Below are 22,429 nucleotides of genomic sequence, written 5' to 3'. Positions count from 1 at the left end.
AGCTTCTCTTCTCCAGGCTGAACAGCCCTTAAGTTCTCAGCTGTCTTCATATGGGAGGTGCTCCAGCCCCTGATCATCCTCGTGGCCTCCTCTGGACTTGCTCCAACAAGTAGTTTGCAAGTTTCCCTTGGTTCCTGTCAAGGTTTTCCCTATCAGTGTCAGGTTATTTTGTATGCCCCTAATTTTCTTCACTCATTTCTGCCACTTTTTTCTTTCCTACCAGGGAGGGGCAGCTTACAAAACTGCCTGAAACCAAGAAGACTCTTCTGTTTACATTTAATGGTAAGAGAACTGGTGTACAAGTGTGTATGTGCACCTGGAGGGTGCTGCACTTTATCTGTGCAAGTCATATGCTCGATTGTGGCATCTATGGAAGACAACATATATGACCTGTGACTTCAGTGCATGTAACGGGATCACTGACTGATTAGCCAGTAAACAGAAGGCCATGATAACACTGGGAGCGAGCAGCACATTGTCATAACAGGATACTGAATCTTGCTATTATTGATCTTAGAATCAACCAGGTTAGAAAAGACCTTTAAGCTCATCAAGTCCAGCTGTTCCCCAGCCCTGCCAAGGCCACCACTAACTCATGGCACTGAGGGCCTCATCTGCATGGTTTGGGAATGCTTCCAGGGACCGTGACTCCAGCACTGCCCTGGGCAGCCTGTTTCAAAGCCTTACCACCCTTTGGGGAAGAAATTGTTCCTAATACCGTGGTGGTTGCATCAGGTCATCATTGCTCTTAAGCCATGGACCTTGCAGTTTGAACTTGCACAGAGCTACTTGATTGCCCCTAGTTTGAAATAAAGCCAGCCTGGTGGGAGTCTGTTCTCAAAGGCAAAGCTCATGTCAGAGTCTGAATTCAATTCTTATTTTGCATTCTATGCTAATAAGACTAAGGAGGATTGTGTGGGGTAAACGTGCCTGTCACTGTGTGAGGAATCTAAGTTTGATGTCTAAAAATAAACTCTTTGTTATTTCATAGAATTGTTTAGGTTGGAAGAGACCTTTATGATGGAGTCCAACCATTAACCCAGCCACTATTCCCCAGGCCTGTAGTATTACATGGGGTTGTTGTGACCTAAGCGCAGAACCCAGCACTGAGCCTTGTTATCCTTCCTAAAGAGTAGTATAAGAACATCTTTTTGAATGGTGTGAGCAATAAGGAAAGAGCATTACAACAAGTAGAAAAATCCTTTCAATCTCTCTGAATTAACAAGAAACGCTTTTATTTCAGTGCCTGGTTCAGGCAACACTTCCCCAAAGGACATGGAATCTTTGCTGCCTCTGATGAGCATGGTTATCTACTCTATTGACAAAGCGAAGAAGTTCCGTCTGAACAGAGAAGTAAGTGGTATCTATTTTCCAGTCTTCTGAATATTGTATGAAATTGCCACTATTACCATTGGATCCCTAATCTTTAATATGGGGAGCTTTCTATCTCTAATGTGACTACCAGAGATCCTGCATCCTGCTTATGGGGAAATCCATATGAACTGCATTTCCTTCTCTCTGTCAAAAGGGTAAACAAAAAGCTGACAAGAACAGGGCTCGTGTGGAAGAGAACTTCCTTAAGCTGACTCATGTGCAAAGGCAGGAGGCTGCTCAGTCCCGCCGAGAGGAGAAGAAACGGGCAGAGAAGGAGAGAATCATGAACGAAGAGGATCCCGAAAAGCAGCGGAGGCTGGAGGTGAGGTGGATTTTCAGGTTGTTACGTCAGCCTGTAGCTTGTATCCTGGGCTGCCTGTAGGTACAGCAGCAACACCCACCTCTGATCCTGTTGGATCTTTGTGGGAAGGCAGAGAACTCCCAGGGTATGTGCTGGTGCTTTCTGAAACATGCAAAGGCTCCTGGTGAGGAGCCAGCTCACGTGGTTAGAGATGTGAACCCATGTGCTGTTCAGCTCTCCTGAAGTGATCAGCCTGCTCTTGGATGGCTGCTCTTCATTCACTTCTCTTTGTCCTTACCTGCAGGAAGCAGCTTTGCGGCGTGAGCAGAAGAAGCTTGAGAAGAAGCAGATGAAAATGAAGCAAATCAAAGTGAAAGCGATGTGACTCCATTGGGAGCAATGTCTCAGTGCCACCTGCAGAATTGGAATCCACAGGGTACAAAGATCTACTTAACTCCATAATCCTACACTTTGAACACTAATAGCCATTAAGAGAAATGTTCCTTGCATTGGTGTTACTTATTTAAGTATTCCAGCAACATGCAGGTGTACGTAGAGATCTTTGTCTTGGCAGTTTTACTCCAGGTGGTACATTTGCTACTTGTCTAAGAAAAAAAATTGCAGTAGTCTTGAATGCTCTTTGTCATTTGTTCTTTAAAATCAGAAGGCTGTAAAGTCCTCTGGTTTTACCTATCCACATGTGCTGGTAACATACTCATGCTTTGGTTTTAAACTTCGGGTTTAGTTATTGGGAGGTAAGGGGGGGAACTTTAGGGGAGGAAAACTGCACAAGAAACATTTACTGTGCATTTATTTGCATCAAGCTTGTAAAGGCACAAAACTTAGAGCCTTCCATACACAGTATGGATTCTTCAGGGATTTCAGCCCAGTAGAATAGAAGTGCTTTTTGTTTTCTTTGTTTTTTTACAACCAAGGGACTGAAACAGTATTAGGTCACCTGTGGGCATGATGTGTAAACCAGATGGGTTAGAGAGGAGGGAAGGGGCTATGTGAAGTTTCCTACTTGTGGTTTTGAAGGCCACAAGTACAATGTGAAGTGTGTAATGTCAGCGTGGTGTTTCTTCAGGAGCATGTGGTGAATTAGCAGCTTCAGCAAAATTTTCCTTGAGCATTTTTAACTGTACAAGTTTGCCTCAAAACCGCCTGATTTCAGCAGCTGCTGCCTAGTTCCCTTCAGCCAGAGCTAGATTCAGTGAGTAACTGCAACTGCCAATTTCCCCAAGCAAGTAAAAATGTTTTGGGGGGTACATGAATCCGCTTCAATGATCACTTCAGGTTTTGAAGCTAAATGGGGAGTGTGAATGCCCCAGTGCAAGCACTTTGCTGAGAGAGCCCTGCATTTTATAAATGCTTCCTGTCTAGAAGGCATTTTATTGTTGCTTGTAACAGACTTTTAACAGTTTTGTGGGGAAAACAGGATCTTGCATTTTCTTGTTGAATACTGTGTGCAAATTTGGTTCAGAGGCAATAAGAATGAGCTGCTGTTGAAACAGCAACTGCTTAAACTTCCAGCATGGGCTACTTCACACTGATTTAAATGCAAATGTCTGTAACCTGATACATGCAAATACATTAATTTTATAATGGTTGGTAAAATTATTTAAAGCTAAAACTAACGTAGATGATGTGAAATTTTAGCACTATTTAGCTTTAAAGATGACTATGGCATTGTTCCACAGCGGTCTTGGAAAGGTAATGCTGGTTTGTGCTAAGTGGACAGCTTTCCTGAAGTCCCATATGTCTGTGGGCTGTGGCAGCTAATTTTGTACTATGAACATTCAAATGAACAATCTAATGAAGAGTAAAAAGAGAACTGAAACACTCCCCCTGCCTGCTCTGCTTGGCTGGACTCTGCGCTCCTTCCATCCCATAGGATCGCAAGGCCTGGTGGTTGGGTCCACCTGGGAGCTGCTCCCTGTGTGGGTGGTGTGGGTGCTGGGGAAGGGCACGAAGCCCATGAGGCCACATCATGGAATCCACCAGGTTGGAAAAGACCTTTTACTAACATCCAGTCCAACCATTGCCCAGCACTGCCAAGGCCACCCCTAACCCATGGCACTGAGGCCTCGTCTCCACGGGGTGTGAACCCTTGCAGGGACGGTGCCTGCAGCCCTGCCCTGGGCAGCCTGTTCCAATGCCTGAGCACCCTCTGGGGCAGGAATTGTTCCTCAGCTCCATTTAAACCTGCCCTGGTGCAGCTTGAGGCCGGTTCCTCTTGTCCCATCCCTTGTTCCTTGGGAGCAGAGCCCAGCCCCTCCTGGCTCCATCCTCCTCTCAGGCACTTGCAGGGAGCGATCAGGTCCCCCCTGAGCCTTCTCTTCTCCAGACTGAACCCCCCAGGTCCCTCAGCCCTTCCCCATCACACTGTGCTCCAGGCCCTGCACCAGCCCCGTTGCCCTTCTCTGGCCCCTCTCCAGCCCCTCGATGTCTCTCTTGCAGTGAGGGGCCCAGAGCTGAACACAGGATTCGAGGTGCAGCCTCCCCAGTGCCCAGTGCAGGGGCACAATCCCTGCCCTGGTCCTGCTGCCACACTGGTGCTGGTACAGGCCAGGATCCTGGTGGCTTCTTGGCTGTACCCCCAGGTCTTTTCCATGAGCAGTTTCCAGCCATTCTCTCCCGAAGCCTCGAACGTTGCAGGGGGTTGTTGTGGCCTGAGTGCAGGTCCTTTGCCTTGTTGAATCTGACATCACTGCCACAGGCCATCGGTCCAGCCTGTCTGGATCCCTCTGCAGATCAACTCTCCAGCCAAATTTACTGTGGATGCCCTCGATCCCCTCATTAACATCACCAATGAAGCCATTAAACACCACAGGATGGGCAGCCATGGAAGATTTACCGCCTGTGCTAAAGGTGCTGCAGCCGCATCACCGTCACCCCAGCCTCCGCCGTCCCCTGAAGGAGCCAACATGGCGCCGGCCTCTTCCCGCCGGCTCGGCGAGGCGACGTCACGCTCGCGCCGCGTCACGCGGCGGCGTGCTGGCGTCACACGCTCGGCGTCTCCCTGCCGGTGGAGCGGCGGCCGCAGCTCGAGGCGCGGGTGAGGTGTGGGGAGGCCGCTGTGGGCCCCGGGCCGTGCTTACCGGCCTTGTCCGCGCTGCGGTGGGCCTCGCTCGGCTCTGTGGGGCTGCCGGGAAGCGGGTGGGTGAGCGCTGCGCTCCGGGGTGACCCGCTTTGTGCCCGCAGGTTTGCCCGTCCTTTCCCGAGCTGCGTGTGGTAACGGTAACGCGGATTCCATGTCTTTTCTTGTAAGTAAACCCGAACGGATTAGGGTGAGTGTTGAACCTCTTCCAGCTTCCCTCTGGCGCCGGCGTGTCGGGAGAGCCTTGCGCTTGTGCGGAGGAGCTGCCCTCCTGGAAAGCACCTGAAACCGGCGTTAAAACGTGCGGGGGGCTGGTTAAACCCATGTGCGTCCACACGTGTATTTCCTCTGGATGCAGTGCGAGGGGGTTTAACGGGCGCTGTAATGAAGAGAAAGTGCGGTGGTGCTGGTTGTTTCCTGCCTTGCTTTAAGAAGTTACCGCCTCGCTGTGACCCCCACCGACAGCTTGTGTTTTTCACCCTGAACTTAACCCGTAACTACACACAACAGCTTCGTTTAATTCTGCGTTTTTAAGCGAGGAAGTTTCATGTGAGAAAATGCTGTTAACTGACGGTGTTAGAAACAAGGTTTGGGTCGTTGTCACCTAAAGACTTGGTGGTGCTTTCTAGGGCTGGCTTCCCTCGCACTAAACAGCATGAGCTATATTTCTTCAGTTATGTTACCAGCTAGACAACCTCTAACATGGCAGTGTTTGCACTTGCTTATTTAATGCTACATGATCAGCACTGTGCAAGCCTAAAATTGTACCTTTGGTGTGTTATGTTTGTGTGTCTATTCCTCTTTGAATCACAGAGGTGAATAGAGATTCCTCTGCATGACCTAATGCTTGCTGCCAAATAAAGCATGAATTCTGGAGAAAAACAACTCTAACATATTTCTCTTCTAATTTTGCATTCGGTCAATAGATATATAGCCAAAAACCCCTTCAGTTCTCTAAGACATCACCTCCTTGTAAATAGTTGAAGCATTTCTTACATCTGTTTAAACCAACCAGCTTCTATTTGGCTATACAAGCGAGTTGCAGCATGCTTCTTATTTTTGCTGTGTGTGCATGTATAAAGGTTCTTGTTTGAGCATTATAAATGATGTTACCTGTTGTTGCAAGTGCATGTTGGTCAGGAAGAGCCGTAGTTGTTAGTTGTTGGGTGCATGCCATTGCAGTGGGACAAGAAGAGAATACACTTAACTAAAATAAGGCTGGAACTCTGATGTTGCAGCTGGTTGGTTTGAGACCACAGTAGAATCCTTGAATTGTTATGATTCTCTTTTCTTTTGTTGGGGAGGTGGAAAAGAAACTGGTTTCTCTGTGGATTAACTGATGAACTGCTTTGGCTTTTCTTCTTTCAGCGGTGGGTGTCTGAAAAGTTCATTGTTGAGGGCTTAAGAGAGTTTGAACTGTTTGGAGGTAAGTTTTCCTCTCATTAAATGACATTGTTAGAAGTATTTTGGCTGCAAGGTCTGTTAATTTCATTGTAAATATGTATCTTAACAGTAGAATAATGAATAACTCTCCTTGTAGCACCAGATCTGCTTATTCAAGCAGGGGAAGCACGTAAAGTTAATATGGAAGTGTCCAAAATCCAGCTTTTCGGGGGTGGCAGCACTGTTTTCAGACCCTGCATTCTGTGTTTCTTAGCATAACCAATACAACCTTTCCCTATGCAAAAGATAGATTCAGGGATTGGGAAGGTTAATTATCATTTTCAGAGTAAAAATTGATTTTGAAACTGATGACATGGCAGGGAGTTGGAATCGGATGCTCTTAAGGTCCTTTCCAACCCCAACTATTCTATGATTCTATGACAACTCCCCAGTGTGCCCATAGAAGAGGTGGTTGGTAGGTTCCTGTTCTGCTTTGTGCATAAGGAACCAAACTGCCCACTAGGCTGCAGAATTGGTGCCATGGAAGGAGGTCAGAGCATAGGAAGGGTGTCTCGATCTTGAGCTTCCAGGTGGAGTGGAAGAATTTGCACTACTTTAAATAAACTTTGGATAGTTCTTCTGTATTTAAGAAAGCAGATATGTAATTTTTGAATGTGTTTAGAGGTATAATAAAAAGATTCACATTTATGTTGGGTATATGAACAGTAGCAGTATTGGAATAACTTTAATTCCCATACGTGTAGTATAATTTGATTCTTAAAGGTCTTTTCCAACCTAGTTGAGTCTATGATTGTATGATTCTCAGTGCTGCAGACTTATGTGTGAATTAAATGTCTCTGACCAACACCACCACCCCTCAAACACCACCCCCCCCCCAATATATTTGATATCAACAAGTAGCATGCAGGGTTATTTACTCACTTTTCCAACTATATTTTGAATGGGTATCTGTTGAACACATGGTGAACAATTGATTTCTTTACTCCAGAGCAGCCTCCGGGTGACTCTCGGAGAAAAGTAAGTGACTTTTGCAGGTTGTGGTGCTGTGGTTCATTGCATGGAGATTATTCCTTGTGGAAGTTTGAGTTTTGTTCTTTTCTTTTTCTCTTAGTTAAATATCTCATCTCTATATTTAGTTCTACAAGTGTGGAAACAGGTTTCACCCTGGAGTGGAGATTTTGGTGTGTGGTTTTCCAACTGTATGTGACAGGTCAAAACTTTAATCACTTGGATTTGTATTGGTGTCACCGTTCCCCCTCCCCTCACCCCCCTGAGGTTATTTATATCTGATTCTTCAGAAAAGCGTATCTGTTTTAGAATAAAAGGAAGAGGTTAATTTATGAGACTTCTATGTTGGAGTAAATCCAGAGGAAGCCACAGAGATGCTGTGAGGGCTGGAGCAGCTCTGCTCTGGAGCCAGGCTGAGAGAGCTGGGCTGGTTCAGCCTGGAGAAGAGAAGGCTTCTTAAAGGAGAGTCCTTAGAGCAGCTCCAGTGCCTAAGGGGGCTCCAGGAAACCTGGAGAGAGGCTTTGGACAAGGGCCTGTAGGGACAGGCCAAGGGGAATGGCTTGAACCTGCCAGAGGGGAGACTGAGATGAGCTGTTAGGCAGAAGCTCTTCCCTGTGAGGGTGCTGAGGCGCTGGCCCAGGGTGCCCAGAGAAGCTGTGGCTGCCCCATCCCTGGCCATGTTCAAGGGCAGGTTGGATGGGGCTTGGAGCAACCTCCTCTAGTGGAAGGTATCCCCTCCAACCCAAACCATTGTATAGTTCCATGATTTTATGATTCTGAAAACTAGGCCCAAGGAAGTTGGTTGGTCATTCAAACCCAGTGTTCCCTTCTGAACACACTGATCCCAATTTCCTTTCTGTTCCCTGCAGAGCAGCCACAACAGGCTCTGACATCAAAACCAAACATCATGCAAGTTTGAGGTGACTCTACCTCCTGTTACCTGCTCATCTTCAGAGCCAGTTCCGTGCACACAGAGAGAGTTTTGCCTCTTAAAAACTAAAATCACCGGCAAACATGGAACGTTTGATCAAAAAGGCAGGTGGAAACTTCATCTGGATGCTTTGTGTTCCGCAGGCCCTGATCACACACAGTCTAGTTCATAATGAGCAATGCTCATGGAATAACACAACTTCTGATTGAATGGATTTGTCTAAATGATTTCCCACCTCCCCACACTATATTGAAACACTTCTGTGTGCAGGTGTTGCTCTAGTTTAAGCTAATTGCAAACACAAATTAAGTAGGATTTGATTCTGTCAGTTCAAGCTGTTTATAATTGATCTTTGTGCCACTGGCTGTCATTTGCTGGCACAAACAAAGCAGAAAATGCAAGATGGATATGGAATGTTTTGTGTAAAGTCAAGTAAATTCACATCTTGTATCAAATTGCTGAGCATTACACATATGTTGGGCTGGAAGCGAAGTTTGATTAGCATCTGTTCTGCTTTTGTTCAGGTACTCACTCGGGGTTTGGACACTTTTGCAGTGGTATTGCTGACTCTCATTTGACTTTAAATAAAAGCTGATTTTTTCCAGCAGGCCTAGAGAAAAAGGTAAAGCATTTGGGAAGAGGGGTGGGAGAAAGTTTTATGCTGGAAGTGAGGGAATGAGGGAGATGGAGAGGAAGGAGGAAGGCAGCAGAACAAAACCAACGTTCTCTGTTCCTAACTCAGATGAAGGGCATTTGGCAAATGCAGATCCTTGCTAGCATCACCTAATTGATTGTCTTATGGCATTTAGAATAGGAGATGTCTTTCAAAGATTAATTTCCTTCAATCTATCTCAAATTAAAATCAGATCAACAAGCTGGAAAGCCCTTAATGAAGGTCATGCCATAAAGCTACTCATACGTGACTTCATTTTGCAGCTGCTTTTGCTTGTGACCATACACCAAAAGTTGTCCTGTGTGAAACCACTGAAGAGCTTTGTTGCAGTATTTCATAAATGACGTTTCAGTTTAACTTATTTTGTGTGTTTTTAAACTCTTGAATGATGTTGATAAATTGCTGGTAGAGCTCCTTTTGCATTAACTCTCAGTTCTTGGTCACTGCTAGCATGAAGAGAGGTGAGTGATGACCTCTGATGTACTGGAAGGCACTTAAAAAGGAAGTTTATGGTATTTTTCCATTACTGCTGAAATTGCACCATTAATAATATTAAATTTAAGTTATTTTGCATCTGTTTTGTTGGCTTATGCTCTATCTAGAGTGGACTTTACTAAAGGAAGCCACTTATATACCGCTCCGTGTTTCACCAGCTGTCACTGCTCCATAACACTGCTTAGCAAAGCCTCCTGCTTTCATTTCCTTGGTGGTGCCTTTCTGCTTCAGAGGTTTCCATCTGCCTGTGTGTCTCTCCTGGCAGTCTTGCTGTTGACAGGAATTGCTGGAAGAAGTAATGAATGCTACAATTGAGATCAGAATTGACAGGCTGCTTTAACACACATTTGAGATCCTGAATGGAAAGTTGCTGCTGCCTATTGTCAGCCAAGGAACAGCATTTGTGTAGTATTAGAGCTAGGATAAAGGACTTGGGACTGCTGAGGTCTCTGGGGTTAACTACCCTGGAACAGGACTGAGTTGCTGTGCTGGAGTTGTGTGAGCTGAAATGACACAATAGCACTGTTCACAAATCCCTTAACTGAAACATACCCGTTTTAAAGGTAGGCAGAAAGGGGTAAAATGTTGCTGTTCAAGGTCAGTTGAAAGGGTGGAACTTGGGAGGTGTGATTTGTTACTTTACTCCCAAAGTATACTTGGGGACACAAAGATAGTGCATGGCAAATTGATGTCTGTGCTCATCACACTCCATTTACCCTCAACCAAGTGTAGAACAGCAAGTTCCTTGTCTCTCAGCTGTGTTGTTTTCATCTTTCAGTGATGGAAAAAAGAGCATTGGCTGTCACTGTAGGGAAATGCACAAGCCTTTTCTGCTTCATGTACCATGACAAAAGGTCTGATAAAGGGCATCTGCAGTTAAAGAAGACTGAGGTGGAAAAAATGAGCTGGAGTTGCAAATGTCAGGAGGAGTTAATGTGCTGGAAATTGGAGAGAACTAAATCTGATCTTAGGCACTGAATAAATTTGGATCTCCATTAGGATGCTCTTCCTGTGACTTTGGGAATTCGAGGGAGTTAGAAGTGATACTGGAACTTGCAAGAACATTGAGGTTTGTCCTCTGCAGAATCCTGCTTGGAAAGATTTATATGCATATAAAGGAGGGAGCTTGATGTCAGCTGTAGTGGGAAAGGTGACAGCTTGGAGGCTGCTTCCCCATGTGGTGTGGGGTCTTTTCCTTTTGTTCTTTTCTCCTGTAAGCACTAATGCTTTGCAGTTAACCTGGTTTTTCTTTGATTTGGTGCTTCTTTCTTTATCTGTGATCTTCATCTCTTGAGCTAAGTTGCTTCATCCCTTCTACTGTTCTACTCTTACCACCGGTGAGCAGCTGGACAGCAGAAGCCTGTTCCTGCAGCCAGGAATCATCTGCCACAGTGCAGAGCAGTGCTGTAGACAAGCTTTCCTTTGGCCTTTGCTCAGGCAGCAGGAGGGTGGCACAGAAACTTGTAATTGGTGGCAGACAGGTGGTTACTGTAAGCTGTCTTGGGGAATGATAATTGGCTTTATCCAAATGTTCCTAAAGAAATTGTATGGTGACCTGTTTTAAAACACAGCTGTCTGGATCTTCTGAAATGAGGCATCTCCTGGATTGCAGTGGATAAGTAACTGCTTACAGTGATTTGAACAGCTGTTACATTTCCTTCTGTATTCAGTCCTGTCTTACTCTTTTGAGGTGTGTGGTAATCTAAGGAGCAGATGACTTTTCCGTTGTGTGATCTTCACTTCTCTTGACCTGACTTTGTTTCTTTCCCCAGACAAATGAGGCGAGCTCCGAGTCGATAGCTCCTTCCCCTAAAAGGGACACCATGAGCAACTTCCAGCCAGACAGCAGCTGTTATGAGTTGCTCACTATCATAGGTAATACTGCTACTATTCATGGGCTGGAGGATCAGAACTCCTGAAACCTGTCCTTGTCCTTGGTGGAGCTGTAGCCTCATCATTTCATTACACCTCAGATCTGAACTTGAAAGACAGGGTAATATTACAGGTTAGGACAATTTCCCTTGCTGGGATACGTGCCAAGGAAGGTAGTGTCTTTTGGAATGATTACTCCTTTTCACAAGGCAAAAAATAGTTTCAGTAAATGAGTGTAAAGATTATTTAAGGGTCAAGGACTGGAGGAGTTCTCCAGAAGTATTGCTGAAGCTTTAATGCCTTCTCTTTCAGGCAGAGGCTTTGAAGACTTGATGGTTGTGAACCTGGCCAAGTATAAACCCACAGGGGAGTATGTCACAGTCAGAAGAGTGAACTTGGAGGCCTGCACAAATGAAATGGTCACATTCTTGCAGGTAACGTGAATCCACGAATACCATAATGCAAGTTTGGGAGAGAACAGACAGCAAGAGCAGTGCTTGTCAATGCTGTATTTACTTCTGCATTTACTAAATGGAGTTAAAATATCTTTATTATAGGGGGAACTTCATGTTTCCAAGCTCTTCAACCACCCCAACATTGTGCCATACAAAGCAACTTTCATAGCTGACAACGAGCTGTGGGTGGTGACATCTTTCATGGCCTATGGTAGGTGAAGAGGGACTACCTTTGTTTGTGCATCATATCCTTGGGGCTTTTTTCTGACCGTTGAAGAGGCGTTTTGTTTCTTTTTAGGTTCTGCAAAAGATCTGATCTGTACCCATTTTATGGATGGGATGAGTGAACTGGCCATTGCATATATCCTCCAAGGCGTACTGAAAGCACTTGACTACATCCACCATATGGGCTATGTACATAGGTATTTAAAAATAGGGGGGGATCCATTCTCCTTCTGTTGGAAGTTCTCAGAAGCACCACTGCTCATTGTTAGAGCAGAGTGAATAGTTAAGAAATGTGGGATGATGCATTACCAAGTCTGTATTACTTTGCTGTTGGAACAAGTCAGTGATGTGGGAAATTACTTCATGGATCTTACTGAACTGCATGAAAGTGTCACTGTAGAGCAAACTTATCCCAAAGATAAGGTTGTTATATGATAAACTGAGTATCTAAAATCACCCTGCAGCTCATGTTGACAGGTTGACTTGTTAAGGCTCTGTTTGGGTACTATTGATAGTCTCCAAATTGAGACTGTCAGTGGTAGGAGGGATTTTCCCTGTTACTGTGGAAGGTCCTGGGTCTGTGACCCTTAGTCCTGCATTTCTCCTTGCCACAGAAACATTCTTTGGGGTCCTGCAGGGTGAGCGAACAAAGTCATGTTAATGGTTGTAGAAGTGGTTTAGAGCAGCATTCAGGGAGTCCAAGTACTATGCACTGAAATAAGCTTTTAGCCTTTCCCTAGGTGCTCACCTAGGTTGAGTTTCTGTTTAGTACTAAAACAGTCTCTTTCTAAATCACTGTCTTGGCATAGTTCTCCTCTTACACTTTGTACACTTCAGATGCTGAAAGTTGTAGGTTTTTACTGCTTACTACTTCTATTATGTACCGTAAAAGAAATCCAGCTTACCTACGCCTATCTTACATCCTCTGCCGTGCCCTTCTGCACTAAGCCTTCCTCGAAAGGAAGGACGATATTCCTGTAAGGAACACCACTCCTGAAGCCAGAGGAGCTGACTGCTTTTACTCTTTTCCAGGAGTGTCAAAGCTAGCCATATCCTGATCTCTGTGGATGGGAAGGTTTACCTCTCCGGCCTGCGCAGTAATCTCAGTATGATCAACCATGGGCAGCGACTCAAAGTTGTTCATGACTTCCCCAAATACAGCATCAAAGTCTTGCCTTGGCTCAGCCCTGAAGTCTTGCAGCAGGTGTGTTGAAAAGAAAATACTATTTTTTAGTGGTACATGGTATTCCTGAATGATTTCCTGAGTGCTTGTGGCATGTTTGGAGGGGGGGATATGACAAAAGCTCCTTTTACTTGTGATGAGCTCCCCCTTTTTACCTTAAAACCAGTGACCCCCAGCATGGGGAAACCTGTATTCCTGTCAAAAGGGGGACAGTTGCTGACAAATCCGTGTTAGAACATTGTCTTTCCTTTCCCTCCAGAGGAAGGTGTGCAAATGCAAGGAGAAGGGAGAGGCTGCAGGAAACAGATTTGGGGTGGGCACAGGGCAAGTGGGTTTGACCAAAGAGTTTTCCTGTAGGTGCCTCTACAGATTATTCCCATTAGCTGTGGGAATCCCATTATCCATGGGAATCACAGTGCAATCACATGTAAGTCCACAAGGCTGAGTTTTCTTTTCCTTTCCATCTAGAATCTCCAGGGGTACGATGCAAAATCTGACATCTACAGCATAGGGATAACAGCCTGTGAGCTGGCGAACGGCCACGTACCATTCAAAGACATGCCTTCTACTCAGGTAAGGTTTAAAAGCTGCTCCTTTCTCATCCTTCTTCCTGGCACATGGAACTGCTTTGCTGCACTGGGATGTGAAGACACAAGGGTGTTGTCTGAATGGGAGATCCTACTGCATATGATGTTGCTTCTGTCCCATCTATTCCAGATGCTCTTGGAGAAGCTGAATGGAACTGTTCCCTGCTTGCTCGACACCACCACAATTCCTGCTGATGAGCTGACCATGAAGACCTCCCGTTCGAGTGCAAATTATGGGATGGGTGAGAACATGGCTGTCAGCAACGTGAGAGCAGCCAATGGGGAGCCAACCCTGCACCCTTACCTTCGGACCTTCTCCACCTGCTTCCATAACTTTGTGGAGCAGTGCCTCCAGCGGAATCCTGACTTCAGGTAAAGCAGCTTCACAGACCTGCACTATTCCAGGGCTGCTTAAACCACGAGAGCCAGCAGAGGTGGTTTGAGGTGGTTGGAGTGGCGTGAGGATGTGCTCCATACATTGAGAGGAGCAGTCCAAGCATGTAAAACAAGAGCAGTGTTAATACTTCGAGCACTTTCAGTGCTCATGATTCAAGATTCTATAAGAGAACCTGAAGAACTACTTTGCAACCTTTGAGGGTTAGAGCAGTGCTGCATGGCAGGAAAATAAACTGAACAACTTGAATTTCTGGTCCCTGGGAGGCTCTGTTTAGCCAGTTTCCATCACTGCCAATGTCTGCTGTTCAGCCAGCAGAGATGACAAGGGGAGGTGATCAACAACTGTATTTTCCTCTGTAATGGGTATGAAGTTGCCTTCCTCCATGACAAAGCTCTCCAGCACACCTCCCTGCTCAGAAACTTGACCAAAGGTTGGGGTGTGCACGTCAGTGACTTGGGCAGGTGCTGGCATAAAACGTGAACACAAACAGTGCTCCTGGTTTCAAAAGGGAAACCTCCTATAGCTGACAAATGGGAGAGGCAGGAAGGACCCTGCTCTCTTCTCCCACTCCTTAACTTTAAACACTGACACTTGTTACTTACTTGATCCTCACTGCCTTCCACAGGCCGAGCGCTGGCACTCTGCTGAACCACCCCTTCTTCAAGCAGGTAAGGAACTCCTTTAACGGCAGATATAGAACAGTGGCTTTTCTGTAGTTGTTTTGCTGTCACTGAAGCGGAGGGGGTGGGGGGGAAGTCGAGTTGCTGAATTTCCTGTGATCTGAAAGGATTCAGTTAGTTTGGTGACTCATTGTAGTGCAGTTTGATCCTCCCGTTCTCCTGGGAGGTGCATGGGCTGCTCCCTGAACAAAGGATGGAAACCTGCCTGTCCTGTACACCAGAACAGTTTGGCACCCACAGGGTCAGGACAGTCCTAACCTGGTCCTTAATGAGACCAGACTGAGGTGACCTGGGCCTTGCTTCTGCTTATACCCGTGTTGGTGCTAGGGTGTGTGGGGAGGCAGCTCAGTACCTCAGTTCTCTCCTCTGTGCAGATCAAGCGCCGCGCTTCTGAAGCACTCCCTGAACTTCTGCGCCCCGTCACCCCAATCATCAACTTGGAAGGAACGAGGCCGCAGGATCCCAGTGGCATTTTTGGGCTGGTATCCAACCTGGAGCAGCTGGATGTGGACGACTGGGAATTCTAGAGAAACAGGGACTGTGCCTGGTTCCGGAGGAGCTTCCTGGACATTGTAATTTATTGGTTGTGCTCGTAAAAGGTGATGAATGTTACACATAGAGGAGTTTACAGGTCCTTGGGAAGGAACTGCAGCTGCCTGTTTACGTACAAACGGACAGACCCAAGCTGGAAAGGATCAGCCCCAAGGGAACTGTGGAGTCCTCCAGAGGGTGCTGTGCCCAGGTCTACACTGGTAGATCACTTGAGTGGGTTGAGTGAGTCTGTGTAGTTATGGTCTTGGTTTGTGTTCCTGAAAATCACTGGCTTCCTTGTGTATCCCAGTTGAAGGCTTCACGTCCCTCCCCTCTTTGATTCTTCCTCCTTGAAGGGTGCCTTAGAGTGAGGGGGAGGTGGGCAGCTCTTGGTTTGAGGCATTCTCTTTGAGCTCCTCAGAGTTGTCACAGGGTAAGTTTTGACAATGCGAGTTAAAAAAGGGAGGATGATCTTAAATCTGGGTCCTGCTTTGAGATGGCAGAGACCCAATTCCATTCCAGGCACCACCACTGCACTGGGTGTTCTCTGCGGCACTGCTTTCTTTTCCAGCTCTGGAGTGAGCTTTTGAGGCTCCTCTTACTTGATCCCAAGCCCTCCTGAGTGCCAGATGGGGTTGTTCCAGCCTCTCCTCCCAGGGCTGCCTGGGTCACCAGCCCAAGTGTACCCCTTTCCAACAAACCAGCTTTCTTAACCCCCAGCACATCCAGTTGAGCCTCCCCTTAGCTGGGCTGGTTTCACAGCACCAGCCCCTCACACCAGCTTGTTCCCAGTGCCTGCCCCTGGCACACAGGAAAACGAAGCTGATTTTCCTGCACGACTCCTCTTAGAACATGTACAGAGTTCAGCCTCCCATTACCACTGCTGTTCTGCCCTCCCTGACTGACCAACAGGGAAAAGCTTGGCTCCCCTTGATTCATGGCTGTGTGACTGCCCTCCTGCAGCAGCGCTCCCCTGCCCATGGGGTTGGTGTTTGGATGTGTAGTGACAGGTTTCAGTTTGCCCTTTGCTCCATGGGTGCTGGAGGTGGAGCAGTGGTGCTGGCCGCAGGTCCTCATTGTGTTTAGAACCCGTACTTGAACGCAGGTGAAGTTTGTTACTATAGTTTTTTGCCAAAACGAATAAACTGTTTCTGAAGTTGTTTTTTAAGCCTGCTGGCTCTGGAAGGTGATGGAGGGGATCACAAAGGATGGCACAGGCTCTTCTCGTGTCCTTCGTTTCATACAGCTCAGCCCAGTGAGTTCCAGTTGCTTTCGTGGCTCATAAGGGCTTGTGACTGAAGAGCTGTGTTGCCCATTGGAGTTCAAAGCCTCTCCTGAGTTCTCTTAGGAACCAAGAGGTGGGTATAAAAGATTGAAAGGAAAACACTGAGCTGGAGTAAATCACAGAATCCCAGCCTGGTTTGGGGAGTAGAAACGGCGTGGCTGACTGGCTGAAACCACATTTGGGTTGGAAGGGACCTTAAAGCTCATCCAGCTCCAACCCCTGCCAGGGGCAGGGACACCTTCCACTGGAGCAGCTTGCTCCAAGCCCCTGTGTCCAACCTGGCCTTGAACACTGCCAGGGATGGGGCAGCCACAGCTTCTCTGGGCACCCTGTGCCAGCGCCTCAGCACCCTCACAGGGAAGAGCTTCTGCCTAAGAGCTCAGCTCAGTCTCCCCTCTGGCAGGTTCAAGCCATTCCCCTTGGCCTGTCCCTACAGGCCCTTGTCCCAAGCCCCTCTCCAGGTTTCCTGCAGCCCCTTTAGGCACTGGAGCTGCTCTGGTGCCTTCTCCAGGCTGAACCAGCCCCATTTTCTCAGCCTGTGGTCAATCACAAATAACTGCACCCCTCCACTCTCCCCTAGGTTTGCATTTTTAGGGTGAAGGATGAACAAGCTGCTATTTCTCATCCCTTTCCGTGTGTTCAGCTTGCTCCATGCTCAAAGCTTACAGAGTCTGATGCTTACACAGCAGCAGGAAGCAAGCAGGATCAGGGCAAAGTTAGGAGTGAACCAGCAGCACCTGGGTCAAAAAGGGAAGTTAGGAAGTGACTGGAGGCTGCTTCACCACCTCCTACCCCTGGGCAGACAGGCAGTGGTACTCAAACCATGACCTTACCTGGTCCTTCTCATGCCTTCATGGACCAGCACAGTGGGGATGTGAGGTCACTCTAAGTAGCTACCTGCTGCTTGATACACAAGCACTGGCTGCTGCTGGCCCCAAGGCAAGTGCTGTGAGCTGGTTTTTGTGTCCCATGAAAGCTTTATTCAGGTAGATACAAAACAGGGGGCTCTGCTATTGAGGATCCTCACCATGCTCTGAATGCTGCTGCTCTTCGTCCTCCTCTTCCTCCTCTGCTTTGTGTTTTTCCAGTTTTGCCATGAGCTCTGGAAAACAGGAATGGGCAGGATGAGACTCAGGTGCAGGGCCTGTCCCAGCACAGGCCTGGGAGCTCTGGCCCAACACCAGAATGATCCATCGGGAGCTGGGGCTGCTCTGGCTGCCCCCCTGGAAGCTCCCACTCTCCCCCGTGGGTGCCCGTTACCTTTTGCTGGATTGAAGACGCCGTTGGTTTGCTTGTCACACACGTAGCAGCGCTGGGATTTGCGGTAGTGTTGGAGGGCACAGCCCTCACAGAAATAGTGCCTACACCTGGGAGGAGACACAGAAACCACTGCCAGTGACCAGAGACAATCACTGTGCCCAGGAGTTAGATACCGTTGACCCCACAGGCCAGGGAATGCAAAGCCAGCTGCGTGCAGAGCTCCCTCTGCAGCACTGTTCCCAGCAGCACGGGAGAGGGCTGGCAGCGCAGCCTGCTCCTCATCCTGCCAAGCTCTCAGCCTCCCCATGCTGGTGTTCCTCTGCTCGCACAATGCGGGGTGCCGTTGTGCCCACGAGGAACGAAGGCAGGAAAACAAAAGCAGAAAGATGGAAGTATCTGGTGCCTGCACAACAAAGCCTGAGGTCCCTGCCAAGGAGCTGCTCCAGTTGCAGGCTTCCTGGATACCAGAGGATCTCCCCATGCACAGAAAGCCCTGGCAGACAAGCAGCAGGTCCCACCCACCAGCCTGTGGCACTGTTTGTATTCCCCTGGACAGTGACTGACAAACGGCCTGGCAGACACACCGCTCCTCGTGCCAAACCCACCACTTACTTGGTGACCACGGGGTTCTTGAAGGAACTTCTGCAGATGAAGCATTTGAAAGGCATATCCTCCTCATCGCTGCTCACCTCATAGTTCTCCTCATCTGCAGAAGACAGGGTTAAGCAGATCGGAGCAAGAGCCAGACCAGCCCATGCGTGGGGCATGAAATATTAACTCCAGGGAGTGCAGCAGGTGGGATTAAATCAGTGCTGGAAACAACAGAGCTCTGGCATCTGGGTGCTGCTGATGTCAGTAACACACGTGGGACTGAGATATAATTGGGTCTAATGAGCCAGCTTGCTTGTTGCTCATCTCCCAGGAGCAAATTCTTTCTCCCTCACCCACTCACTGCTATAAAGAGCAATATCCTCCAGCCCCCTCCTTCTGAACTTAAGATTTTCTTCCAAAGCAGCTGTCACCAACTGAGCAGAGAACACCCTTTCACCCTTTCCTCCACCCCTGCACAGGGGGTGATGAGCCCTGGGCCACAGCTCTGGACACTGAGTGAATCACAGAATCAATCAGGTTGGAAAAGGGCCTTTAAGATCATCAAGTCAACCAGGGACACCTTCCACTGGAGCAGCTTGCTCCAAGCCCCTGTGTCCAACCTGGCCTTGAACACTGCCAGGGATGGGGCAGCCACAGCTTCTCTGGGCACCCTGGGCCAGCGCCTCAGCACCCTCACAGGGAAGAGCTTCTGCCTTAGATCTTAGTGATCCAGTATCCCCAAGGCACGTGAAAGGCAGGACCTGGGAACCTCCTCCTCCATGAGGTGAGCAGGGAGGTGGTGCCTTACCATTGACTCCATAACGACCCTCATCCAGCTCCCGCTCAATCTGCCATCCGTGCTTGTAGTCCGAGCGGTCATGGAGGAACTTGCAGCTGTCTGAGGAGCACAAAGAAAGAGGAATGAGCAGCCAGGCTGTGCAGGGCAGTGGTATCAGGACACCTCCTGCAGGAGCAGCCTGAGCTCTGCCCAGCAGAAGGGGAAACTTGGTTGCTTCCTGCTTGTCTGTGCTCTTGAAGCAGGTGCAGGATCGCTTTCAGGGTTGTGGAAGTGCCACAGGGACACTTCCAGCATTGACACATATGGGAAGTGGTGGAAGGAACAGGAAATCCATTCCCTCATGTGGCCTCAGTGCCCAGAATTCCTGTGGGAATGTGGCACATCCCAGGGGTCCCCCCCAGGACTTGTATACCCCCTGATTAGAGGCCAGCAGCTTTCAGAAGGGCCACAACTGACCAGAACATCACATAAACCAACTCTGCAACGGCATCAGCCACCAGCTCTGCAAACAGCTGCCTGGACATCAACAAGTACACAAACATGGAGCCCAAGCTGGAATGCATGCCTTCGCAGGCCTGGAGCAGCTCCTGCTCACCTCCGAAGCCACAGAAGCCAGTCTCTTTGTAGTCCTTGCAGATGTCGGGCTGATAGTCCCATCGCACCGTGGCCCTCAAGTGCTCCGGAGCTCGGATGGGTCCTTTTCTGAAAGGGTGGGAGAAGGCTCAGGCCGGCTCTGCAGCTGCAGTGGGGAAGGCCCCTGGGGCCTGGTCAGAACCAGACACCAAACTTGTTAGAGAGAAGCTGGCAGCAACAGTGAAGTTCAGGCCCCAGAGAGGTGCTTTTGGGGATGGTGCCTGAGCTCCTCTGTGGTCCCAGTCCTCTGAGGCTCATCCCGACCTACCTGACCATTCCTGAAGAGGCATTTCCCATGGATGTGTCCTTGGGCTTCACATACTTCTGGTAGTTGTTAATACCACGGTAAATTTTATCATCTTCCTTTCCTCTCAGCTCCTACGCAAGCAAAAAGAAAGGTGATTAAAGACCAGGAAAGCTTCATAACATGGATTAGCTGTCACCGCTCTGACACCAGGTCTCCCTTCCCAGCCCTGCCATCCTTAATGCCAAATTCTTTGCACTCTTGGCTCCTCGTATTTCCAGAGAGGAACTGAGGGATGAGTAAAGCACAGGCACTCCTGCTGCCGAGCACCAGCTCTTCACAGAGGAAGGGCTCACCCACCTCCTGGATTTTCTGGCTGCGCTCAAAGATGGCCTGAGCATCCTTCTCCTTCTCCGTGTCCAGCTCATACACTGCTGTGGCTCCCATGTCTTCTGGGCCAACGGGTTTCTGCAAAGCAAGAAGAACTTGTGACAAGAGTGAAGAGAAAACCTGTACAAGGCAGAGAGCTCTTTGGCTGCCTGCAGGGTTGGTCCCAGCGCAAGTACTGCACATGGCCTGTCTCGCTTCTCACCAGTTTCTACAGTCCCTTAGAGACAGAATCCCCCATGGGCTGGATCCAGCCTTGTGCTTGAGGTGCTAATTCCCCACTGCTCCCAGGTTTGAGCCTGCAGAGGCAGGAAACACTTGTCCTTTATTCCTTCACCCTCAGCCAGAGGCTCAGGCCTCTGATATCCAACACTTCCATCATGAGACTCCCCCCACCTACACACAGGATGTGGTGGGACCTTTTAACCCAGCTGTGGGTGGCTTGCACTCAGCTTTAATACAGTTTCAATCGGGTTTAGATTCCTCTTTAATGGAGCAAACAGACACCCAGCCCAGGTTTTATGTTCAGGAACAGAAGCACGGTTACAACCAGCCTCAACTAAAACCAAATCCGCAGTGCCAAAAGCTTCTGAGGCCAAAAGCTGCTACCTCCTCATTCCCTATGGGAAGGAGGGCTAAGAACACATTGCCCCCCTTGGCAGCAGTCAAAGCACGAGGTTTGGTTCATATTCACCTCTAACGTGACAAGGAGACCTTGGTCTGACCCTGCACCTTTCACTGGGGACAGTTAGGCATTATTGCCACTTTAGACAGGTGTGAAGGGGAATGTGTGTGGGTACCTGCTTTTGATCCTGCTTACCTCCTGTGCAGGCTCACGCTAACGGGCAAAACCTCACTGGATCAGGAGGAAAATCCAGCGGGAACAGCACTTTGAGCTGTGCCCAGCCCTGCACAGCTGACTGCACTCCAGGTGTTAACAGCACACCCAGAGCCATCGATCCCGAGGAAACGACCTCTCTGTAGCTCTTACCCCATCACTGCTCACAAGGATAAAGGTGGGTGCACCCTCCAAGTCACCCTGAATCCTTTGTGAAGGAAGATGGCCTAAACCTGAAACCATAAACCCAGCACTAAGGCAAACCTGATTCAAGAGCTCCCCCTCCTGTGCCGTGTCCAGTGGCCCCTTGGGGCTTTAATTCCCATCTCTAAGAGAGGAAGGCCAACTTCCATGGCCTCCTGAGGATGCAGGGGGCAACGGGAGAGTAAACCCAACACCTTCTACTAAGAGGGCAGGGACAAGGAGGCGCATCTATAGGAGCGGCTGCTCCCACACTGGCAGAGCCCAATTCAAGTGCGCGATATCCCACTCCTCCCGTTCTTACCGCGGATCTGGTGGATTTATACGTGACTCCAATCTCCTTAGCGGCATCCTCCTCATCGCTGCTGCTCAGCGCATACCCCGGCCTCTCCTTCGTGCACCTCCTGGTCTGAGGGGCGAGAAGACAGCGGGGCTGAAGGGCAGGCAGCCCCACGGCTGTGGCCGGCGGGAGCCCTGCCGCGGCCGCCTCACCTTCTGGATCATGGGGTTGGGGAGCTCCCGCCGCCGCTCCTTCCGCACCACCGTGCTGCCCTCCTCGCCGCTGCTCTCTGCGGGCAGAGCCGGCCTTAGAGCTGCCCCCGGGCCTCGGAGGAGCCCTTCACCCCCCGGACACCGGCACTCTGCGGTGGCACCGGGCCCTGCTTCGCCTCCCGGGGTTCCTCCCTCCCTCCGCCGCGCTCACCCCGCTCCTGGTCGCTGCTGGGCCGCTTGCGCCGGCCCCTGCCCGCCGCCAGGCCCCGCTTCTTGAACACGAAGCTGCAATCAACCGCCTCGTCCGCCATCTTGCGCCGCCGACCGCTTCGCGGGACCCCGCCACAGCGCCCCCTGCGGGAGGGGAGGACTGGGCTCCCGCAGCCGCGGCTCCATCCCCGTTCCCCCTCCGCCTTCTCCGGGGGTCTCCCGCGTCGCCGTGGCAACGGGAGCCCCAGCTCTGAACGCGCCCATCCTGCATCC

At 49.1% G+C, this 22,429-nt stretch overlaps 3 protein-coding genes across 18 annotated transcripts in view; 2 read left to right on the top strand and 1 right to left on the bottom strand.

Annotated features, from left to right (window-relative positions):
* Positions 1 to 2,309, top strand: part of CCDC47 (coiled-coil domain containing 47) — a 9,211-nt gene extending 6,902 nt beyond the window's left edge. For 3 of the 4 annotated variants that reach the window (XM_080633241.1, XM_080633242.1, XM_080633240.1), the window contains exons 10-13: positions 224 to 282; positions 1,244 to 1,353; positions 1,529 to 1,696; positions 1,980 to 2,309. In XM_080633241.1, coding sequence (XP_080489367.1) covers positions 224 to 282; positions 1,244 to 1,353; positions 1,529 to 1,696; positions 1,980 to 2,060 — 418 coding nt within the window. In that variant the 3' untranslated portion in view covers positions 2,061 to 2,309. Of the gene's footprint in view, positions 1 to 223; positions 283 to 1,243; positions 1,358 to 1,528; positions 1,697 to 1,979 lie in introns of those variants that run through there. The other variant, XM_080633243.1, reaches the window with a different exon arrangement.
* On the top strand, positions 2,040 to 16,384 carry STRADA (STE20 related adaptor alpha). Of its 8 annotated transcripts, none has more exons than XM_080633232.1 (14): positions 2,040 to 2,111; positions 4,395 to 4,733; positions 4,880 to 4,941; positions 6,144 to 6,201; positions 7,168 to 7,196; positions 11,059 to 11,161; positions 11,471 to 11,592; positions 11,716 to 11,824; positions 11,912 to 12,035; positions 12,871 to 13,042; positions 13,490 to 13,594; positions 13,739 to 13,980; positions 14,631 to 14,673; positions 15,060 to 16,384. In XM_080633232.1, exons 1-14 carry the CDS (start codon positions 2,075 to 2,077, stop codon positions 15,210 to 15,212), a joined length of 1,698 nt encoding a protein of 565 aa, XP_080489358.1. In that variant the 5' UTR covers positions 2,040 to 2,074; the 3' UTR covers positions 15,213 to 16,384. The 8 variants fall into 8 exon arrangements, with proteins under 8 accessions (XP_080489358.1, XP_080489357.1, XP_080489364.1 ...); XM_080633231.1 differs by having other exon boundaries at positions 4,880 to 4,965; XM_080633234.1 differs by lacking the exon at positions 2,040 to 2,111 and having other exon boundaries at positions 4,711 to 4,733; positions 4,880 to 5,362.
* LOC308229293 (E3 ubiquitin-protein ligase RNF113A-like) lies at positions 7,207 to 22,429 on the bottom strand. 6 transcript variants are annotated; one of them, XR_013958375.1, is made up of 12 exons: positions 22,158 to 22,420; positions 21,947 to 22,023; positions 21,759 to 21,863; positions 20,389 to 20,496; positions 20,053 to 20,162; positions 19,747 to 19,853; positions 19,161 to 19,250; positions 18,374 to 18,467; positions 17,762 to 17,868; positions 17,335 to 17,603; positions 17,168 to 17,238; positions 7,207 to 7,376 (listed from the first exon to the last, which is right to left on the bottom strand). XR_013958375.1 is itself a non-coding variant. In XM_080633245.1 (11 exons), exons 1-11 carry the CDS (start codon positions 22,255 to 22,257, stop codon positions 14,687 to 14,689), a joined length of 1,065 nt encoding a protein of 354 aa, XP_080489371.1. In that variant the 5' UTR covers positions 22,258 to 22,429; the 3' UTR covers positions 13,997 to 14,686. The 6 variants fall into 6 exon arrangements, 3 of the variants coding, with proteins under 3 accessions (XP_080489371.1, XP_080489372.1, XP_080489370.1); XR_013958373.1 differs by lacking the exons at positions 7,207 to 7,376; positions 17,168 to 17,238 and adding exons at positions 8,597 to 8,728; positions 14,608 to 14,778 and having other exon boundaries at positions 17,529 to 17,603; positions 22,158 to 22,429; XR_013958374.1 differs by lacking the exons at positions 7,207 to 7,376; positions 17,168 to 17,238 and adding exons at positions 8,750 to 9,572; positions 14,608 to 14,778 and having other exon boundaries at positions 17,529 to 17,603; positions 22,158 to 22,429.

The sequence above is a fragment of the Psittacula echo genome, assembly GCF_963264785.1.
Source record: "Psittacula echo genome assembly, chromosome: 23".
Lineage (NCBI taxonomy): Eukaryota > Metazoa > Chordata > Aves > Psittaciformes > Psittacidae > Psittacula > Psittacula echo.
Note: the sequence above shows the minus strand (reverse complement) of the source record. Positions and strands in the feature narration are given on the sequence as shown.

What these genes read in the sequence shown, in the direction of transcription:
- STRADA (XM_080633231.1), top strand. Translation starts at nt 2,075, where the DNA reads ATGTCTCAGTGCCACCTGCAGAATTGGAATCCACAGG. An exon ending in AGAGTTTGAACTGTTTGGAG is followed by an intron (nt 6,202 to 7,167) that starts GTAAGTTTTCCT and finishes TCTTTACTCCAG; the next exon opens with AGCAGCCTCCGGGTGACTCT. An exon ending in CGGGTGACTCTCGGAGAAAA is followed by an intron (nt 7,197 to 11,058) that starts GTAAGTGACTTT and finishes TTCTTTCCCCAG; the next exon opens with ACAAATGAGGCGAGCTCCGA.
- LOC308229293 (XM_080633244.1), bottom strand. Translation starts at nt 22,257, where the DNA reads ATGGCGGACGAGGCGGTTGATTGCAGCTTCGTGTTCAAGAAGCGGGGC. An exon ending in AAGAACCCCGTGGTCACCAA is followed by an intron (nt 17,869 to 18,373) that starts GTAAGTGGTGGG and finishes GTCTCCTCCCAG; the next exon opens with GTGTAGGCACTATTTCTGTG. An exon ending in GCAGCAGCATTCAGAGCATG is followed by an intron (nt 16,560 to 17,528) that starts GTGAGGATCCTC and finishes TTGGTTCCTAAG; the next exon opens with AGAACTCAGGAGAGGCTTTG.